The sequence below is a fragment of the Balaenoptera physalus genome (assembly GCF_965194825.1).
Source record: "Balaenoptera physalus genome assembly, chromosome: X".
NCBI classification, from domain to species: domain Eukaryota; kingdom Metazoa; phylum Chordata; class Mammalia; order Artiodactyla; family Balaenopteridae; genus Balaenoptera; species Balaenoptera physalus.
The window spans coordinates 98,419,055-98,439,031 of record NC_138903.1 but is presented as its reverse complement, the minus strand read 5'-3'; the positions used below and the strand labels follow the sequence as shown (position 1 = coordinate 98,439,031).

The window sequence follows — 19,977 nt, the reverse complement described above, 5'->3', positions numbered from 1 at the left end:
ATGTTTAAGCATCTCTTGCTTTGTGTAAGGCTTGCAATCATCTTGGCTGGGGGAACAGGGATTGAATAGACCCTGGGTGGGTGATGATGTTATTAATACAAACATTTTTCAAATGTAACATATTGATCTCTGCACCCAGCAAGCAGTTGTTAGTTTGTGAGCACGGTGCCTTTGGAAAGTCATTACTAGCAGCTTGAATGGGTAGCTTAGAACAATTAGAAGCTTTGAACACTTTCAAACTAAGGATTGGGATAAGAATGTTTTGACTCTATGGTTTCTCCTGGGCTTTCCCTGGTGTGCTGGACTAATTATCAAATGTAATTAGGAAAGCTGAGAAGTGGGGAGACTACAGGGAGCAGCATACTTTCCCAGGGACCCTCATTTCTTTGTGCAGAAAAGGAGTTGGGGAGGACTGTCTCTCTGTTGTGGAGAAGCCGCAATGCATAGGGCGCTAGAGGGCGGGAAGGGTCCTGGGAACACGACTTTTCCAGCAGACCCTCAAGCCTACAGGGACCCATTGCTCTTGATTAAATTTTAAGTGGTTAGGACGGTTTTCCCCTCCTTTTTTTTCAGAGAGGAATGGTATTCTGGGCTGCTACCAGGTGCTCAGTTCACTTTTAGCAAAAAGTCCAATTTTTGTGGGTCCAAAGCGGTTAAAAACCGGTGTCCTTCTTTCAAAACTCATGAAGATAGAGAGAGGGACTTCCACGTCTCGGTCAGCCAGAGTCTGTCCATCTCAGGTTACAGAAGGTCTTTCTCATCTTCCTTGGCCTACACCCCTGCCCCCAGACTTGGGCTAACAGCACTCTTGTCTTTGAGGCTCTGAGGAAAGGTGACATTTGTAGGGTCATCTGCTTGCTGACTTTTATTCAGAGGGGAACATTCCATTTGGACATGGTCTTGAAGTTACTCTTGGTGAAATGGAAACAAGATACCACACATGCAACATGGAAAGAAAATGGCAGTCAGTATATCTTTACTCACGAAGGGCTGTGGTGCAGACTCTGAGCCTGGTATTTTGAGAAAAAGGAGATCCCTCGGGGCTAAAATGATGGCCCAGATGTGAAACTTTTTTCCCGTGCCAACATGGCATGAAGTTCATTGTCACAAGACCATCAAATATCAATTCAATGTTTCCGCTTTCTCTGTAGGTAACCTGTCTCCATGATTTCTTTGGTGATGACGATGTGTTTATTGCCTGCGGTCCTGAAAAATTTCGTTATGCTCAGGATGACTTTTCTCTGGATGAAAATGGTAAGGACAACCACTGAATTTTATTGTTCCATTGTTCTCGCTCCTTCTATCCCTTAGGATTTCCATGGGCTTATATGGCCTGGAAAACATCCATGCATGGTCCCTTTCTCTTGTATAGTTGGATACATGAGTCTCTAAGTGAAAGTTGATTGCATATCTCAGATGTTTGGCCTCCAGACTCAATAAAACTCACTACCTACCCCAATAGTGGCCATATTTCTTGAACCATATATTATGTCACATGGGCTGACAGGCTCAATCAGACCACGGGAAGGAACATTTGGATTCAGAACTTGAATATTGTATGCATATGTTTTTTTTTTCTGGTCAACATCCTCCAGCTCTTTGGCCCATGTTGATGGTTCCATTTTAGAAATATTTTCCATTGTGTTGTTAGTGTCAAACATTTTCCCTCTTCCCACCTTCTGGCTTGTTGCCCCATTCCCCCTGATTTGTGGCTCAAGATTCCAGAAGATTGTTAAGTTCAGGAAGGAGGTGAGCATCTGCCCATCTCCCTTTGCTTGAGTCCAAGCTCCACGTGTAAGTTCACGGTGAATTAGCTCACACAGCCACAGGACTAGGGTATGATCCCGATGGAAAGACACAGTCAAAACATATTTCCCAATAACGAGGAATAAAGTGTGGGAAAAAACAAATCAAATTGTACTAATATAGAGTCTGCAAACAACTCAAGTGACAAGGACCCTGAAAGAGGTGGCATTTCTGCTGTGTTCACTTTGAGAAGAGGCAAGTGACCATAAAATAGCGAAACAAATCTCAGGCTGTGTCCAGTTTCTTGTATCTTCTACATCTTCAGCTCTGGACAGTGATCACTAAAGTTTATCCATCAAAACAAGAAGTAAAACAAACAAAAATGAGCTTTCTGCTTACCTCAGTTTCCTGAAAAACTTAATTTACCGGAAAAGATCTAATCTTTCTGAGTGACTGATATTTTCAATGTATCTTTAAGTAGAAGGTGACAAGGAGGTGTCCAATGAAGAGACAACCCTGTGCCTAGCTGTTTGGTTCCACTTTGAGCATGATCACATGAGGTTGGGGAAAGTATCGTGGAAAGAGCTCTAGACTGGGACTCAGGAGACCTGACTGATCATCCTTATTCTGCTGTTTTCTTCCTTTGTGACCCTAAGCAAGAGGCTGAAGCTCTTTGTATTCTCGTCCACAAAATGAGTATAATAATCCTCCTAATATATTAGTACAGTCAGTGCCCCCAAATTACCATTGTAGGGATGCTGAGTGACCTGCATAGAAAGGGTGCTCTGAACGTGTCAGACTGGGGTTGGGGAAGTAGCAGGAACATTTGGCAGACTCTCCTACACACCCAGGGGCTTTCTGTAAGTTCTGAGTGGCATAGTCACTGCTGGTCCATTTATTCATTAGACCAGCATAGCAGATGATGAAAACATGCATTGAAAATCAAAAAGAACTCTATAAATGCAAGATGGTGGTGGTGGTAGTAGTGCTTCTTTATAACATGGCATGACATCCTTAATACGCCTATTACAATACATGGCATGCGATGAATAATAAAGAATAGCTCCCTCTCCCTCCTTTAAATTACTCATGAATGTTTCATCTGCGTGGCTGCAACCTCTGAGCTGTCAATCTCTTCTCCAAGGAAGTTAATTAATTATGTCAACAGGTGCTATTCTGAGACATGACTGGGTTATCCAAAAATGATTGACTTGACTATTGAATGACCTGCCCGAACTGCTTTTCTACTCCTTCCCTTGTTTCCATGATTCAGGAATTTAAACACCTGGCTTAGCCCAGGTGACTTTTGAAAGTTTCTCCCATGCCTCCCTCTCCAGAGCCATCGTTCCTTCAAACAATGAGAACCACCTTGTAGTCCTGAGTCCGAAGGTGCTTTGGTATGTGGTGCTTATTGCAGTTTCCAGAGGTTGGTAAGATGCTGAGTCTTGGTTCTCCCCGGCTCTCCTAAGCTGGCTGTGTCCTTTTCCACCAGAATGCCGAGTCATGAAGGGAAACCCATCAGCCACAGCTGGCCCAAAGGCATCCCCAACACCTCAGAAGAGTTCAGCCAAGAGCCCTGGCCCCATGCGCCGGAGCAAGTCTCCAGCTGACTCAGGTAACGACCAAGACGGTGAGTGCTCTTCTCCTAACTGTGCACGCTGACTTCATTTACAGAGGCCAGTACCCTCTGCATGCAGAGGAATGAGTTCCTCATGAACACCATTTGTGTCTCCATGAGACCAATTCTATCAATTCAGAGACTAACCAGTTCAACTTGTTTGGGGTCATGGAGACACAGCTACGACACCGATTCTACTCAAATGGATGCAGACCAGAAATCTGGCCCACTTGCCGTGCCTGCTGTCATGCTATTTGTCATGGTTGTGTTCATTGCCATCTTTCTCAACGTCATCCAGCCAATGCATAGTCAATAAACTAATCAAGTCAAACATAAATTTGAGATAGAAAATCTGAATCAAAAACAAAAGCTAAGAAAATAAGCCACCTCCCTCAAAGTGTCAACATGGTGGATGCCCTTGAGCTTCAAACTTGACTTTGAATTTTTTAGAAGTCAAAACCAAAAGAGAAACAAAATAAACTGCATCATTCTCACAGGAGAAAAGGGACATATAGGCCAGGCTCTGAAAGGAAATAAAGACATTTGTCATATAGGATTTTATTTAGTGGATAGTGAACAATCTAAAAAATGTGGTCTAGGGATCACTGCTGACCCATGAACTATTTATCAGTGTGTGATGAGATTAGGAGCTTGTGGCAAATGTAAGTCATGCCACTGAGCAAACCATTTACTTCATAGCATGATTTCACTGATAAAGGCAGCAGTGTGCTGGTTTACGTTCTGGTACGAGGTCTTGCACCCATAGCTTGAGTGGCACTGATCTAAAAGGCAAAAGGGCACAGAAGGCCAAGTTTAGAAGCTTAGTAGACTCATGCACAGACAATTTGAGTCCTTCATGGTAAAGAAATGATATGCTCCAGAAGATTTACACATTTGTCCTCCCAAAGCTCAGGGTTCACCATGAGAATTCTTCTAGCCTGAGAGCCTTGGGGCAGAGAGCAAAAGCACTCTTTATCGCTTCTTCAATTTGAGGCAGCTTGAGCAGCCTATTGGCTTTGAAATGCCCGTGGCCTGGAAAAAAAGCCAGTCCTGCTGGCCTCACACTACCATGCCTATCACCGGCCATCTCTTTATTCTCGAGCAGAAGGAACTCAACTGTGAAGAGGCAGCTCAGGCATTTCATACTTCCATGTCTTTGCATACCCTGTTCTCCCGCACCTGGAATGCCATCCCTCAAACCTGCCACTCTTCTTTGCTTGAAAACTCCTATTCATCCGTCAACACCTCAAATAGAAATAGTTGTTCCATTCTCTGCAACATCATAGCACGTTATTCATATCTCTGGGGTAATATTCACCACAACTGTGTTGTAAAGTATGTATTTACTTGTATGTATTTACTTCCTCAACTAAATGCTGGTTCCCTCAAGGGCAAGGTGTCATGTTCATTTCTGTATCCTCAGTGCTGAGCACAGTACCTGGGTCCTAGTAGATGCTCAGATAATGCTTGTGAATGAATAGATGCATAAGAGCACCTATTTCACCCAGCATGGTACTAGAGATGTAATAAGCATGTAGGTAATATTTGCGGAAGGAATAAAAAATGCATGTGTTTGGTGATATTTTGATTAAACGTACAGAGCAGCACATGAATCTATCTAAGCAAATTCATATTGCTCGAACTACAAAGACCTAGATTTTAACACTTGGATTGAGAATGAAATTGTTTGTACAGGTTCTAAGCAGGGCCTTGCCAAAAAAAATGGACTTTAAACAGTTGATCAAGGTTCCTAAAGTCTGGCAATAACCACTTAGCTGATCATTTTTTCAGAAGTGTCACTGGCTATTTCTGGGATTTCTAACCTGTATTACTTATCTCTTGCTATAAAACAAATTACTCTGAAACATAGTAGCTTAAAACAACAAACCTTTTTTATCTCACAGTTTCTGTGGGTCAGGAGTTCTGGGGTGGCTTAGCTAGGTGGTTGTGTCCAGCTCAGGATCTCTCATGTAGTTGAGGTCAAGGTATTAGTAGGGGCTGCAGTCATCTGAAGGCTCAACTGGGACTGTAGGATCCACTTCCAAGATGGCCATTGGCAGAATCTTCCCCCCAGACAGCAATTCAAGAGGGTGAATAAGGAAGAAGATGTGGTGCCTTTTATGATCTACTCTCCAAAGCTACACACTGTCACTTCTGTTTTAATCTATTCATTAGAAGCAGTCACTAAGGCCAGCCCACATTCAAGGGGAGGGGAAGCAGGCTCCATTTCTGGAAGGGAGGAATATCAAAGAATTTGTGGACCTATTTTGAAACCATCACATAACCCATTAGTTAGAAATGCTGGAGTGGCAGCAGTTTGAAGTAAATCAATTCTCTTTGCAGACTGTATCCAGTTGGATTACCCAGCACACATGAACCCAACCACCTGTAATTAAACACAGTTTAAACATGTGTCAAATAATTGATCTCCAGCATACTACATGCAGAATTTCCCTTCTAAAATGTATGCACTTCACTGATTCTAAGATGTTGGAGACAGAGAAGGAATGCATTAGGACTCAATGAATGTGTCAAATTGAAAGGAGTTATAATAGATCCCAACCTCGGCTTAGGCAGGCAAGATCTACTCTTATTCCTTCAGAACTCCCTTGCTAAAAGAAGGAATGAGGATGTATTCACACACACAAAATAAACAAAGTAACCAATTTGAGGCAGGAAAATGGGACCTTACTTGGCAGATATCAGACTTACAAGCAGCCCCAGTTTCCTACCAGTAAAAAATCTAAAGTGGTATCCTCAGTAGAGAGAATTTAAATCTTCATTTCAGATAGTTCATGAACATAAATGAAGTCAAACTCTAGTCTAGCCAACCTTCATGGCAATTTCCAGAACATTTGATCTTATCTTAGATGATGTATTTAGAGCCTCCACATGATTTCAGCCCCAAAGGGTAAAAGGATTCACATAACACAACCTTGCCCATGCCATGGGAGTTTAGGGCCAAGTCTAGGACATCCACTCAGTGAACATTGCACAGGGGCAAAGCTGATCTCAGGTAAACAGGACTTTAGGTAAGGTTTAGATTTGACATACCCATTTTCCCTTTTCCACCCCCTCCTCACTCAGGACCATCTCAAGCTGGGAGGTGTAGGGGGATAGGATATGGAAGAGGAGGGAGAGACATCTCTCTAGGAAAACCCAATTATACCACTTCCCAGCTTTGTGACTTGGGACAAGTTTCTTACCTCATCTAAGACTTGGTTTCCATTTTGGGTAAGACAGAATTTGCATGTCTAGACAAAAATCATTTTCCATTGTTATCAGTGATTTCCAGGGTTGTAAAATAGCTTCCACAGAATCAGAATCAGGTAACAAGAACGGTGAGCTATAGACAATGCATAGTTTTGCATTAGCATAAATTTCTCCTTACAAACATAAAGAAAGAATTGTTTCATAAAGTATCAAGGTTTTCTGAGCTGTTAGCAAGGGACATAGACAGATTAATATACATTTAACCAAAGAATAATGGCATTGTGTGGGGCTGAAATTCTTTGTTCTTTTGTAGTACATGGTAGTACCACCCTGTTTCCATTCTGTGTCAGTCTGTCTTAGACCTGAGACTTGTGGACGGATCCACATTTCTTCATTCAACCTGAGTGACTAAAGGTTGTGGAAGATAGGCCATTTCCAGGGAATTTTAACTACCTTCCTTTGATGGCAAACGAAAGCCAAAAATGTTCCTCTTTAGCCGGGATTCAAACCAAATGAAACATTGGCTCAGTTCAGGTTCAGTTAAAGGAATGTTTTGATGTTCTAGTTCATTAGAAAATATATAGGTTTGATTCTGGTTTGAACAAGTTTGCTAGCTTTTCAAATATATATATATATATATATAATATATATATTATATATATAAAATATATGTATATATATAAATATATATATTTGGTCCAGTTCATGGTTCAGTTAATATCTGGGTTCAGTTTGACTTGAGGTTTAGGAAATTGATGCTATTTGGTCTGTAATTTGCGTCATAATTTGATTGTTTGTTCCTTAGTCCTTAAGTTGTCTCTTTCCCATTCTGCCCATGAATAAATCAAAGTCCTTCTACTTTATCCCCTTCAAGTTCAGTCCCTACTCCTGCCAGTATTGAGTTTGCCCCCAAAGGGAATGTCTGTTGCTAAGCCCTAAACTTGAGTTAAGGAAGGATTTGATTGTCTATACAATATTGCTATAAGGAGCTCTCATTCTCACTGGGCAGAGCTGACGGACTCTGAGAATCCAAGTCCCATTAGCCAAGTTTGTCTTTAAAGTAGGGCAAGGGATTGTGTGGTAAACAGATGAAACCTGAGCCCAGAAGGCTCCTATGGAATGTTTGAAGGAAGCTTGTGCAGTGCTCCCTTTTGATTAACCTAGGACTTGCCATTTGATGGGCAAGGGTAAGCCTGGCTTCAGAACTAAAGGAAGACATTTCTGTGTCTCTCTCTATTTCCATTTTAGCCATTAATGTGTTAATTTTTCTCTTTATGCAGCTACCCCCCAATTGAATTGAATTGAATTAAAAGGACAAAGTCAGTTAGTTGCTGGGAAGGAATCTTTTCCTTTTCTTTCTTTCTTTTTTTTTTTTAAAGGAGCCTCCAAGGAAGCTAGTTCCCACCTGAGAGGATTGTAATGTGATAATTAGTTTGCTATTCTTCAATAACATGTCATTGTTGTAGCAACCCGACGCTCTCCACCCTCCTTCCCCCAACCTATGTGCACCTATTCCTGAAAATCAAATCTTCCCTGTTCCCAAACTCCCAAGAATGAATGTCTTCTCTACCAAAATACACAGCTTTTGAAAGGGGAGGTCAAGGGCCACAAAACAGCCAGGTGAGGGTGCCCATGGGAGAATAGTATCCGGGAGTCCTCTTCTGAACCAAAGACGCTGCTTTGGGTTGCCTAAAATGGAGGGACCTGGATATTCTGACCTTCCTGAATGTGACTGTCCGGATGTACCAGCTCGGTCTAATAAAAATAGAATGCAAGGCACAAATGCAAGCCTTGTATGTAATTTTAAAGTTTCTAGTAGCCACAGTTAAGCTCAAAGAAACAGGTGAAATTAGTTTTGATAATGTATTTTATTTTACTGAATATATCTGAAATCTTATCATTTCATCATGTAACCAATGTAAGAAATTGTTGAGATATTTTACATTTGTTGAAATGGGATTGTATTTTACACTTACAGCACACCTCAATTCTGACTAGCCACGCTTCAAATGCTCACTAGCCATATGTGACTAGTAGACAGCATAATACCCTTCTTCTGCAACTGAGAGAAGTTCCAGATAATGATCTTTTGCATGAAGTAAATGCTCTACACTTTGCAAAATATTTCCAAACCTATCATCTCAGTTGTCACTCATAATAGCACCATGGCTTAAATTGGGAAAGGAAAATTATCCAATTTTTTTTAGATTGGAGAACTAAGATCTAAAGAGGTTCAGTAAATCTTTCAGTCTTCCCGATATCTATTTAGTACTCAAGAACGAGAGCCCAGCTCTCCTGACTCCCAGGTAGGCGGTCCTTGCATTGTCCTTAAATCAGGGTGTAGAAGCTCCAGAGTGGTGAAGAAACGGTCTCTGTTGCATGGTCCTTGCTTCTCTGCTTCCTTCCACCTTCCCCCACCTCCAGGCAAGGGATGTGGAGAGTCTGGGAGAGGGGGGTGGTATCTGTGTCGTTCTCTTTGTGTAGCATAGGGCAAGCCATGAGTAATTAAGCGCCTTTGTTTCCAGTGCCCAGTCCTAGACACTCCATCAGCTCCCCTACTGTCAGTCCAAGGGGAAGTGGTGCCCTTGGCGAAGCTATGGGAAGAGAAAAACTCCCCTTGCCTCCTCCCCCATTCTGATTCTTTCTAAAACCACAGCTTACGTCTAGTTTAAGTGGAAGAACTGTCCTATATATAAGGCAACTTTTCCATTGCCATTGGAGGGCTGTTTAGTAAATGGTTGGAGCAAGCAGTCAAATGCCACCCCCCCCCCGTCCCCGTCCCCGTCCCCGTCCCCGAGCACTCCACACAGCATGGGATGCGGCCGTGCTAACCCTTCTCCCTGCAGTAGCAGTCCTAGCAACCTGCTGCAGCCGGGGACTTGTGTGTTTTTTGGCTGCGTTGGGTCTTCATTGCTGCGCGTGGGCTTTTCTCTAGTTGTGGCGAGCAGGGGCTACTCTTCGTTGTAGAGCGCAGGCTTCTCATTGTGGTGGCTTCTCTAGGGCACACGGGCTTCAGTAGTTGTGGCACGCGGGCTCAGTGGTTGTGGCTCGCAGGCTCTAGAGCGCAGGTTCAGTAGTTGTGGCGCACGGGCTTAGTTGCTCCGCGGCATGTGGGATCTTCCCAGACCAGGGCTCGAACCCATGTCCCCTGCATTGGCAGGTGGATTCTCAACCACTGCGCCACCAGGGAAGTCCTGGGACTTGTGTTTAAATACAACTGATTCCCCAAATTTTTGGTGGAGTAACTAGTAATGCTAGGTGCTATGAGGAAAAGAAATGATAAGATGAATTACCTGTCACTAAGAAGCTTATGATGTATTTGGGGAACCAGTATGCATATAAATTTAACAAAAATTTTTATTTACAAATACTTACATAGTTCATATGTGCCAAGCAACCATTCTAATCACTTTACGTGTATTAACTAGTTTAATCCTTACAACAACTTTACGAGGTAGGTGCTATTATCCCCATTTGCAAATGAAGAAACTAGGGCATATGAACGATGTGACCTGTCCAAGATCACACAGCTAGTAAGTGGTAGAGCTGGGATTTGAATCCAGGCAATCTGGCTCCACAGTCCACAATGTAACCATTGCAGTGAGATGCTAAATAAGACTTAATGATAATGGTTTGTTTAAATGCCAAGTGCATGAGAGATACAGGCAGTAAGTGCTATTGGAAGTACTGGAGTTTGTGGGAAAGAGAGTTCATTGGGGGCTAGGGTGCTAAGGGAAGGCTTCCTGGAAGAACTGGGGCTTGAAGGAGAATTAGATTTCAATTGATAAGGAAATGGATATTTCTGGCAGCAGAGAAAGCATGAACAAAAGAGCAGAGGTGGTGATGAATATAGCATATTGGGGTACAGAGAGGCGACCATTAAATCTACATCTCCAGCCCCAACCTTCCTTCTGCATGTCAGTGCCATGAATGCTTACCAGACAATTCTGCTTATATGTGCCAAATGCAAAGTGTCTAAAAGTCAAAAACATTTCCTCTCCCCAACTCCCTGACAGCAGAATCAATTCTATTCTATTCCCCAGGCCCAACACCTTGGCGTTATCTTTGACTCTTCCCACTCTTTAATCCTTCATGCCCACCATATGCTGTTCCTGTTGTTGAACCTTTGAAACATCCTCACCTTTCCCACACAGAAGTCCCTTCCTTTCCCTCATCACCTGATGCCTGGATTACTCAGCACACGCCTACATAGTATCTCCGCTTCAAATCTCCGTCCACTTACACATCTGCTGTGGTGCCACCACATTTCTCATCCTAAAACATGGCCATTGTGTAACTTTCCTGCTCCAATACCTTCAGTGCTTCCACATTGAGTTCACTGATCACCCCCGCCCCCATGGTAAGGCTGAGCGAGTAAAAAGAGAGAAGAGCCGACAGCTGAAGACTGTTCTGGGGAGCAGAGCAATAACATGCAAAAACCAGAATTATGGGCTTCGCTCGGGAAAACTTCAGTCCTCTAATGCCTGACCTGCTAGCTAAAGAATTAGTGTTCAGCCGGCATAGGTTGATAAATCACCCCCTGTGGAAGGGGATTTCCTAACTTGGTGCTTCAATTCCTTCCATTTCTAATAATGGCAGTAGTAATAGCAATAGAAGATGTCATTACTGAGCCCTCCCTATCTGCTAAGGCACCTGGCTAAGCATTTTATATGTAGTCTCTCATGTACTCCTCAGAGCAACAACAATTGACATATGCACTCTTTTTATTCAAATGTTACAGTTGAGGAAACAGACTCACAGAGGGTAGGTTACACCCAAGGTCACACATCTCGGAAATGGCTAAGCCAGGGTTTAAAACCCTGACTGATTCCAAAGCATATGTTCTTTCCACAAATAAGAGCAGTGTAGTTTCTTCTAGTTCCTGCCCCATAAAATTGGGAGTGAGTGTTGGCAACAGGCGTGCTCCACCAGAAACATGTCCCCAGCAGAACCCCCTTCGACTGGAAATAAACGTTGTCAGCATTGTCAAGCCTGAGAAAATAATCTTGGCACATCCAGCAGCCGTCTTACAGACGCCCTCTTCTTGAGGGAAACTGATCTGTGCCAAAATATTATACAACTGGGTACACATATTTGTTCTTTTGTTTGTTTGTTTTGTTTTTTTTTAACATCTTTATTGGAGTATAATTGCTTTACAATGGTGTGTTAGTTGCTGCTGTATAACAAAGTGAATCAGCTATGCATATACATATATCCCCATATCCCGTCCCTCTTGAGCCTCCCTCCCACACTCCCTATGCCACCCCTCTAGGTGGTCACAAAGCGCAGAGCTGATCTCCCTGTGCTATGTGGCTGCTTCCCACTAGCTATCTATTTTACATTTGGTAGTGTATATATGTCCACGCCACTCTCTCACTTTGTCCCAGCTTCCCCTTCCCCCTCCCCACGTCCTCAAGTCCATTCTCTACGTCTGCATCTGTATTCCTGTCCTGCCCCTAGGTTCTTTTTTTTAAAAATAAATTTATTTATTGATTTATTTCTATTTTTGGCTGCGTTGGGTCTTCGTTGCTGCATGTGGGCTTCTCTCTAGTTGCGGCGAGCAGGGGTCACTCCTCGCCGCGGTGCGCGGGCCTCCCATTGCGGTGGCTTCTCCCGCTGCAGAGCATGGGCTCCAGGCACGCGGGCCTCAGCAGTTGTGCCTCGATGGCTCCAGAGCGCAGGCTCAGTAGTTGTGGCTCACGGGTTTAGTTGCTCTGCGGCATGTGGGATCTTCCTGGACCAGGGCTCGAACCCGTGTCCCCTGCATTGGCAGGCGGATTCTCAACCACTGTGCCACCAGGGAAACCCTGCCCCTAGGTTCTTCAGAACCATTTTTTTTCTTTAGATTCCATATATATGTGTTAGCATACGGTATTTGTTTTTCTCTTTCTGACTTACTTCACTCTGTATGACAGACTCTAGGTCCATCCACCTCACTACAAATAACTCAATTTCGTTTCTTTTTATGGCTGAGTAATACTCCATTGTATATATGTGCCACATCTTCTTTATCCATTCATCTGTCGATGGACACTTAGGTTGCTTCCATGTCCTGGCTATTGTAAATAGAGCTGCAATGAACACTGTGGTACATGACTCATTTTGAATTATGGTTTTCTCAGGATATAGGCCCAGTAGTGGGATTGCTGGGTCGTATGGTAGTCCTATTTCTAGTTTTTAAAGGAACCTCCATACTGTTCTCCATAGTGGCTGTATCAATTTCCATTCCCACCAACAGTGCAAGAGGGTTCCCTTTTCTCCACACCCTCTCCAGCATTTATTGTTTGTAGATTTTTTGATGATGGCCATTCTGACTGGTATGAGGTGATACCTCATTGTAGTTTTGATTTGCATTTCTCTAATGATTAGTGATGTTGAGCATCCTTTCATGTGTTTGTTGGCAATCTGTATATCTTCTTTGGAGAAATGTCTATTTAGGTCTTCTGCCCATTTTTGGATTGGGTTGTTTGTTTTCTTGATACTGAGCTGCATGAGCTGCTTTTATATTTTGGAAATTAAACCTTTGTCAGTGGCTTTGTTTGCAAATATTTTCTCCCATTTTGAAGGTTGTCTCTTCGTCTTGTTCATGGTTTTCTTTGCTGTGCAAAAGCTTTGAAGTTTCATTAGGTCCCATTTGTTTATTTTTGTTTTTATTTCCATTTCTCTAGGAGGTGGGTCAAAAAGGATCTTGCTGTGATTTATGTCCTAAGAGTGTTCTGCCTATGTTTTCCTCTAAGAGTTTTATAGTGTCTGGCCTTACATTTAGGTCTTTAATCCATTTTGAGTTTATTTTTGTGTATGGTGTTAGGAAGTGTTCTAATTTCATTCTTTTACATGTAGCTGCCCAGTTTTCCAGCACCACTTATTGAAGAGGCTGTCTTTTCTCCATTGTATATTCTTTCCTCCTTTACCAAAGATAAGGTGACCATATGTGCGTGGGTTTATCTCTGGGCTTTCTGTCCTGTTCCATTGATCTATATTTCTGTTTTTGTGCCAGTACCATACTGTCTTGATTACTGTAGCTTTGTAGTAGTCTGAAGTCAGGGAGCCTGATTCCTCCAGCTCTGTTTTTCTTTCTCAAGATTGCTTTGGCTCTTTGGGGTCTCTTGTGTTTCCATACAAATTGTGAAATTTTTTGTTCTAGGTCTGTGAAAAATGCCATTGGTAGTTTGATAGGGATTGCATTGAATCTGTAGATTGCTTTGGGTAGTACAGACATTTTCACAATGTTGATTCTTCTAATCCAAGAACATGGTATATCTCTGAATCTGTTTGTATCATCTTTAATTTCTTTCATCAGTGTCTTATAGTTTTCTGCATACAGGTCTTTTGTCTCCTTAGGTAGGATAATTCCTAGGTATTTTATTCTTTTTGTTGCAATGGTAAATGGGAGTGTTTCCTTAATTTGTCTTTCAGACTTTTCATCATTAGTGTATAGGAATGCAAGAGATTTCTGTGCATTAATTTTGTATTCTGCTACTTTACCAAATTCATTGATTAGCTCTAGTAGTTTTCTGGTAGCATCTTTAGGATTCTCTGTGTATAGTATCATGTCATCTACAAACAGTGCCAGTTTTACTTCTTCTTTTCTGATTTCGATTCCTTTTATTTCTTTTTCGTCTCTAATTGCTATGGCTAAAACTTCCAAAACTATGTTGAATAATAGTGGTAAGAGTGGGCAACCTTGTCTTCTTCCTGATCTTAGTGGAAATGGTTTCAGTTTTTCACCATTGAGGATGATGTTGGCTGTGGGTTTGTCATATATGGCTTTTATTAAGTTGAGGTAAGTTCCCTCTATGCCCACTTTCTGGAGGGTTTTTATCATAAATGGGTGTTGAATTTTGTCAAAAGCTTTTCTGCATCTACTGAGATGATCATATGGTTTTTCTCCTTCAGTTTGTTAATATGGTGTATCACATTGATTGATTTGCGTATATTGCAGAATCCTTGCATTCCTGGGATAAACCCCACTTGATCATGGTGTATGATGCTTTTAATGTGCTGTTGGATTCTGTTTGCTAGTATTTTGTTGAGGATTTTTGCATCTATGTTCATCAGTGATATTTTTAGTTTTTTAAGGAACCTCCATTCTGTTCTCCATAGTGGCTGTATCAATTTACATTCCCACCAACAGTGTAGGAGGGTTCCCTTTTCTCCACACCCTCTCCAGCATCACATATTTGTTTTACAACAGGGAAATCTCTTCTCTCCCTTATTTAAAAGATTCACCACTGCATGCTGTTCAAGACTCTGAAGGGAATAGATTTAAAGTTCAAATTCCAACTTCTGAACTTACGGTATCTCACAACTTATGATTGAATTTGGTCTGAGAACTGGCCCTATGATCAAATCAGTGAAGAACTGTTTTTGGGCCCCTTAGTTCTTGCTTCCCTACTGGATGGTTCTGGGGAGAGGGACAAAGGATTTCCACTGAGCAGAAGCAATTAGCCAAACCAATCCATACACCCCACCCAAGGGCTCTTTGGAATGAATGTGTGAAAACCACAGGCCCTGTCTCTTGGCCTTGTTCTGAAGTAAGTTGAAACCACTTTGGTTCTACTTGGATGGCCTTCCAGAAAACCTCCCTGTATAAGTAGGGAGAAACCAGGGTGTCTTTGGACTGGAATGAAGGAACACTTAGAGCATCTCAATATGAGAAAAAAATGAGGAAGTGGCTGAATCGTATATTGAGATCTCCCTCTGCAAGGCATTAGGGAATTAGAAAAGACAGGACAGGGAACCAGTCACTAAAAGGTCATGGTGGTATGTGATATGCTAACTTTGAGGGAATTTTGAAATGAATCTGTGAGCAAATCCTCAAGTCCACCATCCATTGAGAAGAAGCAGTTTATACCCTTTAAGCAAGTCCTACACTCTCTGAGCCTCTATATCCTTGTGATTAAAAGGAGACCATTAATTCCTGGCTACCATCTCTTGGGGTTATCAGGAGAATCATGTGAATTCATATATTGCAAAATGCTTTGAAAACAATTGTAGAAATACATCTGCAATTATTAAGGTGGCTCTGAAATTATTGTCATGGCTTTTTTTTTGTAGACTGAGTTATTTATTTTCAGTGAGCAATATTTCAAAATAGACATCAAACCAAAACCAGTAGACTTGATTTTGAGTTGAGCTCAAGTGTTGGGATTAGAATGGGAGGGAAAAGCCAGAGCTAAGTGAATAAGTATTAAATCAGTTTGCTCTCCAGTCAAAGGTTGGGTGAAAACATATGTCAAACTGGCCCTTTTCTTCCTCTGCCATGCAAACTTGAACCCAGAAAGTATAATGACTTATCTAACTCATTGCCCAGACAATTCTTTAATCACTGTACCTGAGGCTACTTACATCCACCTTACACACAGTTGCATCCTGATTTCCAGGGATCAGTCCAGCCTCCAGACAAGGGAATCCATAGTCTAAGAGCTCAGCATCAACTTGTCAGGCTGGTGACCATACTCTGCCCTTGGCCGCTCATGCAAGGAACTGAACTTTCTCCTTGTTCTTTGGGAACTGACTCCGTCCACCTTGTTCCTCACTCCTGGGAACCCATATTCCCCTACACATTTAAATCCCTGCAAATCTAGTTAATTCAGCCTAGTTACCTTACCCGCCATCTTTTGTTTGGGCTTGTCCTGTTCTATTCTGATGGAGCCAAGGATTTAAAAACAAGCACTGGGGAATGGGCAGGTATAATCATTCAGAGAAGCTAGTTAGCCAAGACTGTGCCAGGCCAAGCTTGGCAATTGTGCTGCATACCTGAGGGGAGTGACAGGGCACAGATACCATCTTCCCAGAGGCATGTGGCATGAGGGTAGTTACACGTCTGTCTGTCTGCTCTGTCTGCTATTGTTTCATGACATTTTCTATGAAACCCAGTTGGTAGGGTGAATGGAAGATAGCTCTTGCTAATCACTTTCTAATCTAAACTAGATCAAGTAGGATAAAAGTCTAGAAGACGAGCATAAGCTCTGGTGTCTGCTTCTACCTGCTCCTATTTCTTTCTTTTTTTTCCTCTGCCACAACTCTTCTCCTTCCTTCCTACCCGCCATCAGAAAGTTGTCATAAGTAGGAGTCCCAGAAGCAAATCACATAAAAAAGGAAGAGCAATGTAGCAAAAACTGAAAACAAACCAAAACACACATAGGCTTTGAAATCAGAGAGACCTGTGTTCAAATCCTGACTTTGCTACCCCTAACTGGAGCGAGCCTCTATTTCCCCAACAGAAATTAGAATACGACTAGATGAGGCTCTGTGTGTGTGTGTGTGTGTGTGTGTGTGTGTGTGTGTGTGTGAGAGAGAGAGAGAGAGAAAGAGAGAATGGAAAGAGAGAAAAGAGTGCCTGGCTTATCACAGACGCACAATAAGCATTATTGTCCTGGTTTTTATTGATAAAAGACAGCCTAGGAGATTGAAAAGTTCCTGATGTACCTTGCTGTAGAGGGGAAAAAATGAACTGCACGATGAGAAGAAAGAAATAAAAGGATTTGGACTATGAATAAATAAAAGGTGACGACAGTGAGGCAGTGCTGTGGTTCTGAGGAGGGAAATGAGAGAGACAAGTAAAAGAGGGCAAACACTCCCCCCATACATTCTCAAATTGCAGCTGAGAACTGGAACATCGGAGACAGGAGCTAAAGATGTTTAGTAAAGCAGAATAAAGGAAAATGAGGGCTTTCAAACCGGTGTTATTTCCAGTCACTCTCAAAATGAACTGTGACAGCTTTCCATGTGGATTTGCCAATCCAAGACTATGCACAGTTCGTCAGACCCTATTTTCATCTTTCCCTGCTACTTCTTTTACGTGACATTTATACGAATTGGCTTCAGAATTCAAATGAAATGGCACCCTCCCAGATTTTTTTTCCCACAGAACCCCTAGAAGAAATGCGTATGAGAATATATTTTTATGTAGTCTGCTCCTTCAGCTTCTAAGGAATTGACATTTGCCTGTATGTGTCTATATTTTCTCATTTCTCTATGTCCATCTTTGCGTTTGATTCCATCAGGGAAGTCTGGGAAAGTGTCTGCGTTTTTTTCAACAATTAAATTAATTGTAGTTAAATGGTTAAAAACTGATTTTCCAAATGCTTATTGAATGTTGATGACAAAATTGGCACAGGTCATGTTTCTCCTTGAGTGGCTTGCATGGTACGTGCACATCACGCTCGCTCCAAGCTTGCCTGGCCTCTAGGCCTCTATCTTCTCCCGATCCCTTCTCTCCCTCCCGAGTGCTTTAATTTAAGCCATCACCACCTCTCACCTGGACTAATGCATTGTCTTCTAACCAATCTCTTTGCTTCTACCTTTAACCATCCCACACCCACCCCACCTCACCCCAGTCTTCCCACTGCATCTGGAGTCATGGTTTTTAAATGCAAATTTGATGGTATCACTCCCAGATTTCTTTCACACATCAAACCCAGACTTCGCAAAAGGTCCCCGGGGTCTGGTGTTTATCCTCAACTCCAGTCTCATCTCTCAGAATTCACTGCTGGCATCCTATGCTTGAGCCATTTGGAGCTATTTGCACTTCTGTAAACATACTGTATTCTTTCACACCGCCATGTCTTTGCCCCTACTGGTGTAATTCTGAAGTCTGGAATACCCCTTCTACCCTCTCTGCCTAACTAGCTCCAATTCATCGTCTCAATGGCTTTATTGAGATGTAATTGACATAACAAACAATTCACTCATTTAAAATGTACAATTCACTGGATTTTAGTTTAGCCATAGAGTTGTGCAACAATCACCACTATTTAATGCCAGAGCATCTTTATTCCCTCAAAGAAACTCTGTACCTATTAGCAGACCTCTCCATCCTACCCTGCCTAATTCCTCCTTGCCCCCTGCTGGCCAGCCCCTGGCAACCATTGATCTACTTTCTGTCTCTATGGATTTGTCTATTCCAGAGTCACCTTTCAAGACTTTTTTCAGGTGTTGCCTCCTAGTCCCCTGATTTCAAAGCCTCTCCACTGGGCTCCAATAATACCCCTCGTATGGCTCTGTCGTAGCACTTATTCCCACTGTATTCTAACCTGCCACCCCAATGGAAGTGACTTACTCATCTCTGAAACCTCAATGTCTAATACTTGGCTTCGCTTAGAGAAAGTACTCTGTAGCTACTGGCCAACTGAATGAATGACTTCCAGGAAGCCCTGACAGGGAGAAAGGCCTCTCAGTGAGTGGGTTAGAGATGAGTGAATACACAGGCAAGGCCAGACGGTGGATTCCTAAGTGCCCATTTTTCAGCTCACTTGCACTTGGACAAACTCATCAACCACCACACTGATGTCTCTTTCATCTCTACAGTTGATATGCAGGTTCCAGAGCCTAGGGAAACATTACCATAAGTGGTGCAGAGGAAGTATATCCTCAGGAAATACTCATGATACACCAGTCTAAGCTTTACCTGTGGGACTAATAACAACACTCTCAGGCCATCTTCCTGCTTAACTTTTTCAGTTTCCTTCCCCGCCCCCTCCTGTCTTCCCTTCCTCCTTCTTTCTCTTCTCCTTCCCCCACTCCACCAACACCCTTGGGATATTTGCCCTTATTTTTAAAGCACGTTTCAGAATATCTGATGAACAATGTAGGTCCTTAGATTTTAAAAGAGATTAACTTTAGATGAGATGTCTGAACATGAATCCCCTTTGAAAGCTGTTTAATTGTTCTGTTTCAGTGCACCACATTTCTTTACATGATTGGATCTTTAAAAAATCTAGTCAGCAAGGAAATATAAGACAATTTTGCAAACACAGTGGAATATGGAGATGTTAAATACTAAACCATCTCATTTTCAGCATTTTACTGACTAGAGACAAATGCGGGTGCACCCTGACTCTGGCTACCGTTATCCTTTTTCTGTCTCTAAGCCTTTCTCCCGATTTCAAACTTCCCCCTTCTTCTCTTCCCCAAGAATCTCTTGTCTCCCGTCTTGTCTCCTCCATTCCTGATCTCCTTCTCTCCCTCTTTCTCGATTCTCTCCTCTGCCCATTTTGCTGTAGGCACCTCTCTTTATGTTTTGCACTCTGTTTCTCCTCTACTTTCTTTTTCATTCTTCTTCCTGATTAGCTCCCTCTCTCTTTTTTTTTTTCTGTTCTTTGCACCCGGAATGAGGTAAGGAAGAGAGAGTGGGAGGAAAGATGAGCAGGAAAAGAGAGAGGGGGGAGAGATAGACAACGGGGCTGTCCTGCAGCTGCCGCATCATCTGTCACCAAAGGGGATGTGCCCTGGTCCAATTCACCCATATTTCTTCCCCTTTAAGGTAAGGCAGCATAATCTCTTTGTGCCTCAATTTTGTCTCACTTATAAAATTGAAACAAAGTAATATGTTCCCAGACTACCTCCCGGAGATGTTGCTAGGGTCAAACTTGGGAATGAATATGAAAAAGGTTTGA

The 19,977-nt window shown here is 42.4% G+C and overlaps 1 protein-coding gene across 2 annotated transcripts in view; it reads left to right on the top strand.

Annotated features, from left to right (window-relative positions):
* DCX (doublecortin) overlaps positions 1 to 19,977 on the top strand; it is a 364,207-nt gene that overhangs the window by 324,830 nt on the left and 19,400 nt on the right. For both annotated transcript variants that reach the window (XM_082447684.1, XM_082447683.1), the window contains 2 exons: positions 1,152 to 1,254; positions 3,239 to 3,376. In XM_082447684.1, coding sequence (XP_082303810.1) covers positions 1,152 to 1,254; positions 3,239 to 3,376 — 241 coding nt within the window. The remainder of the gene's footprint in view (positions 1 to 1,151; positions 1,255 to 3,238; positions 3,377 to 19,977) is intronic.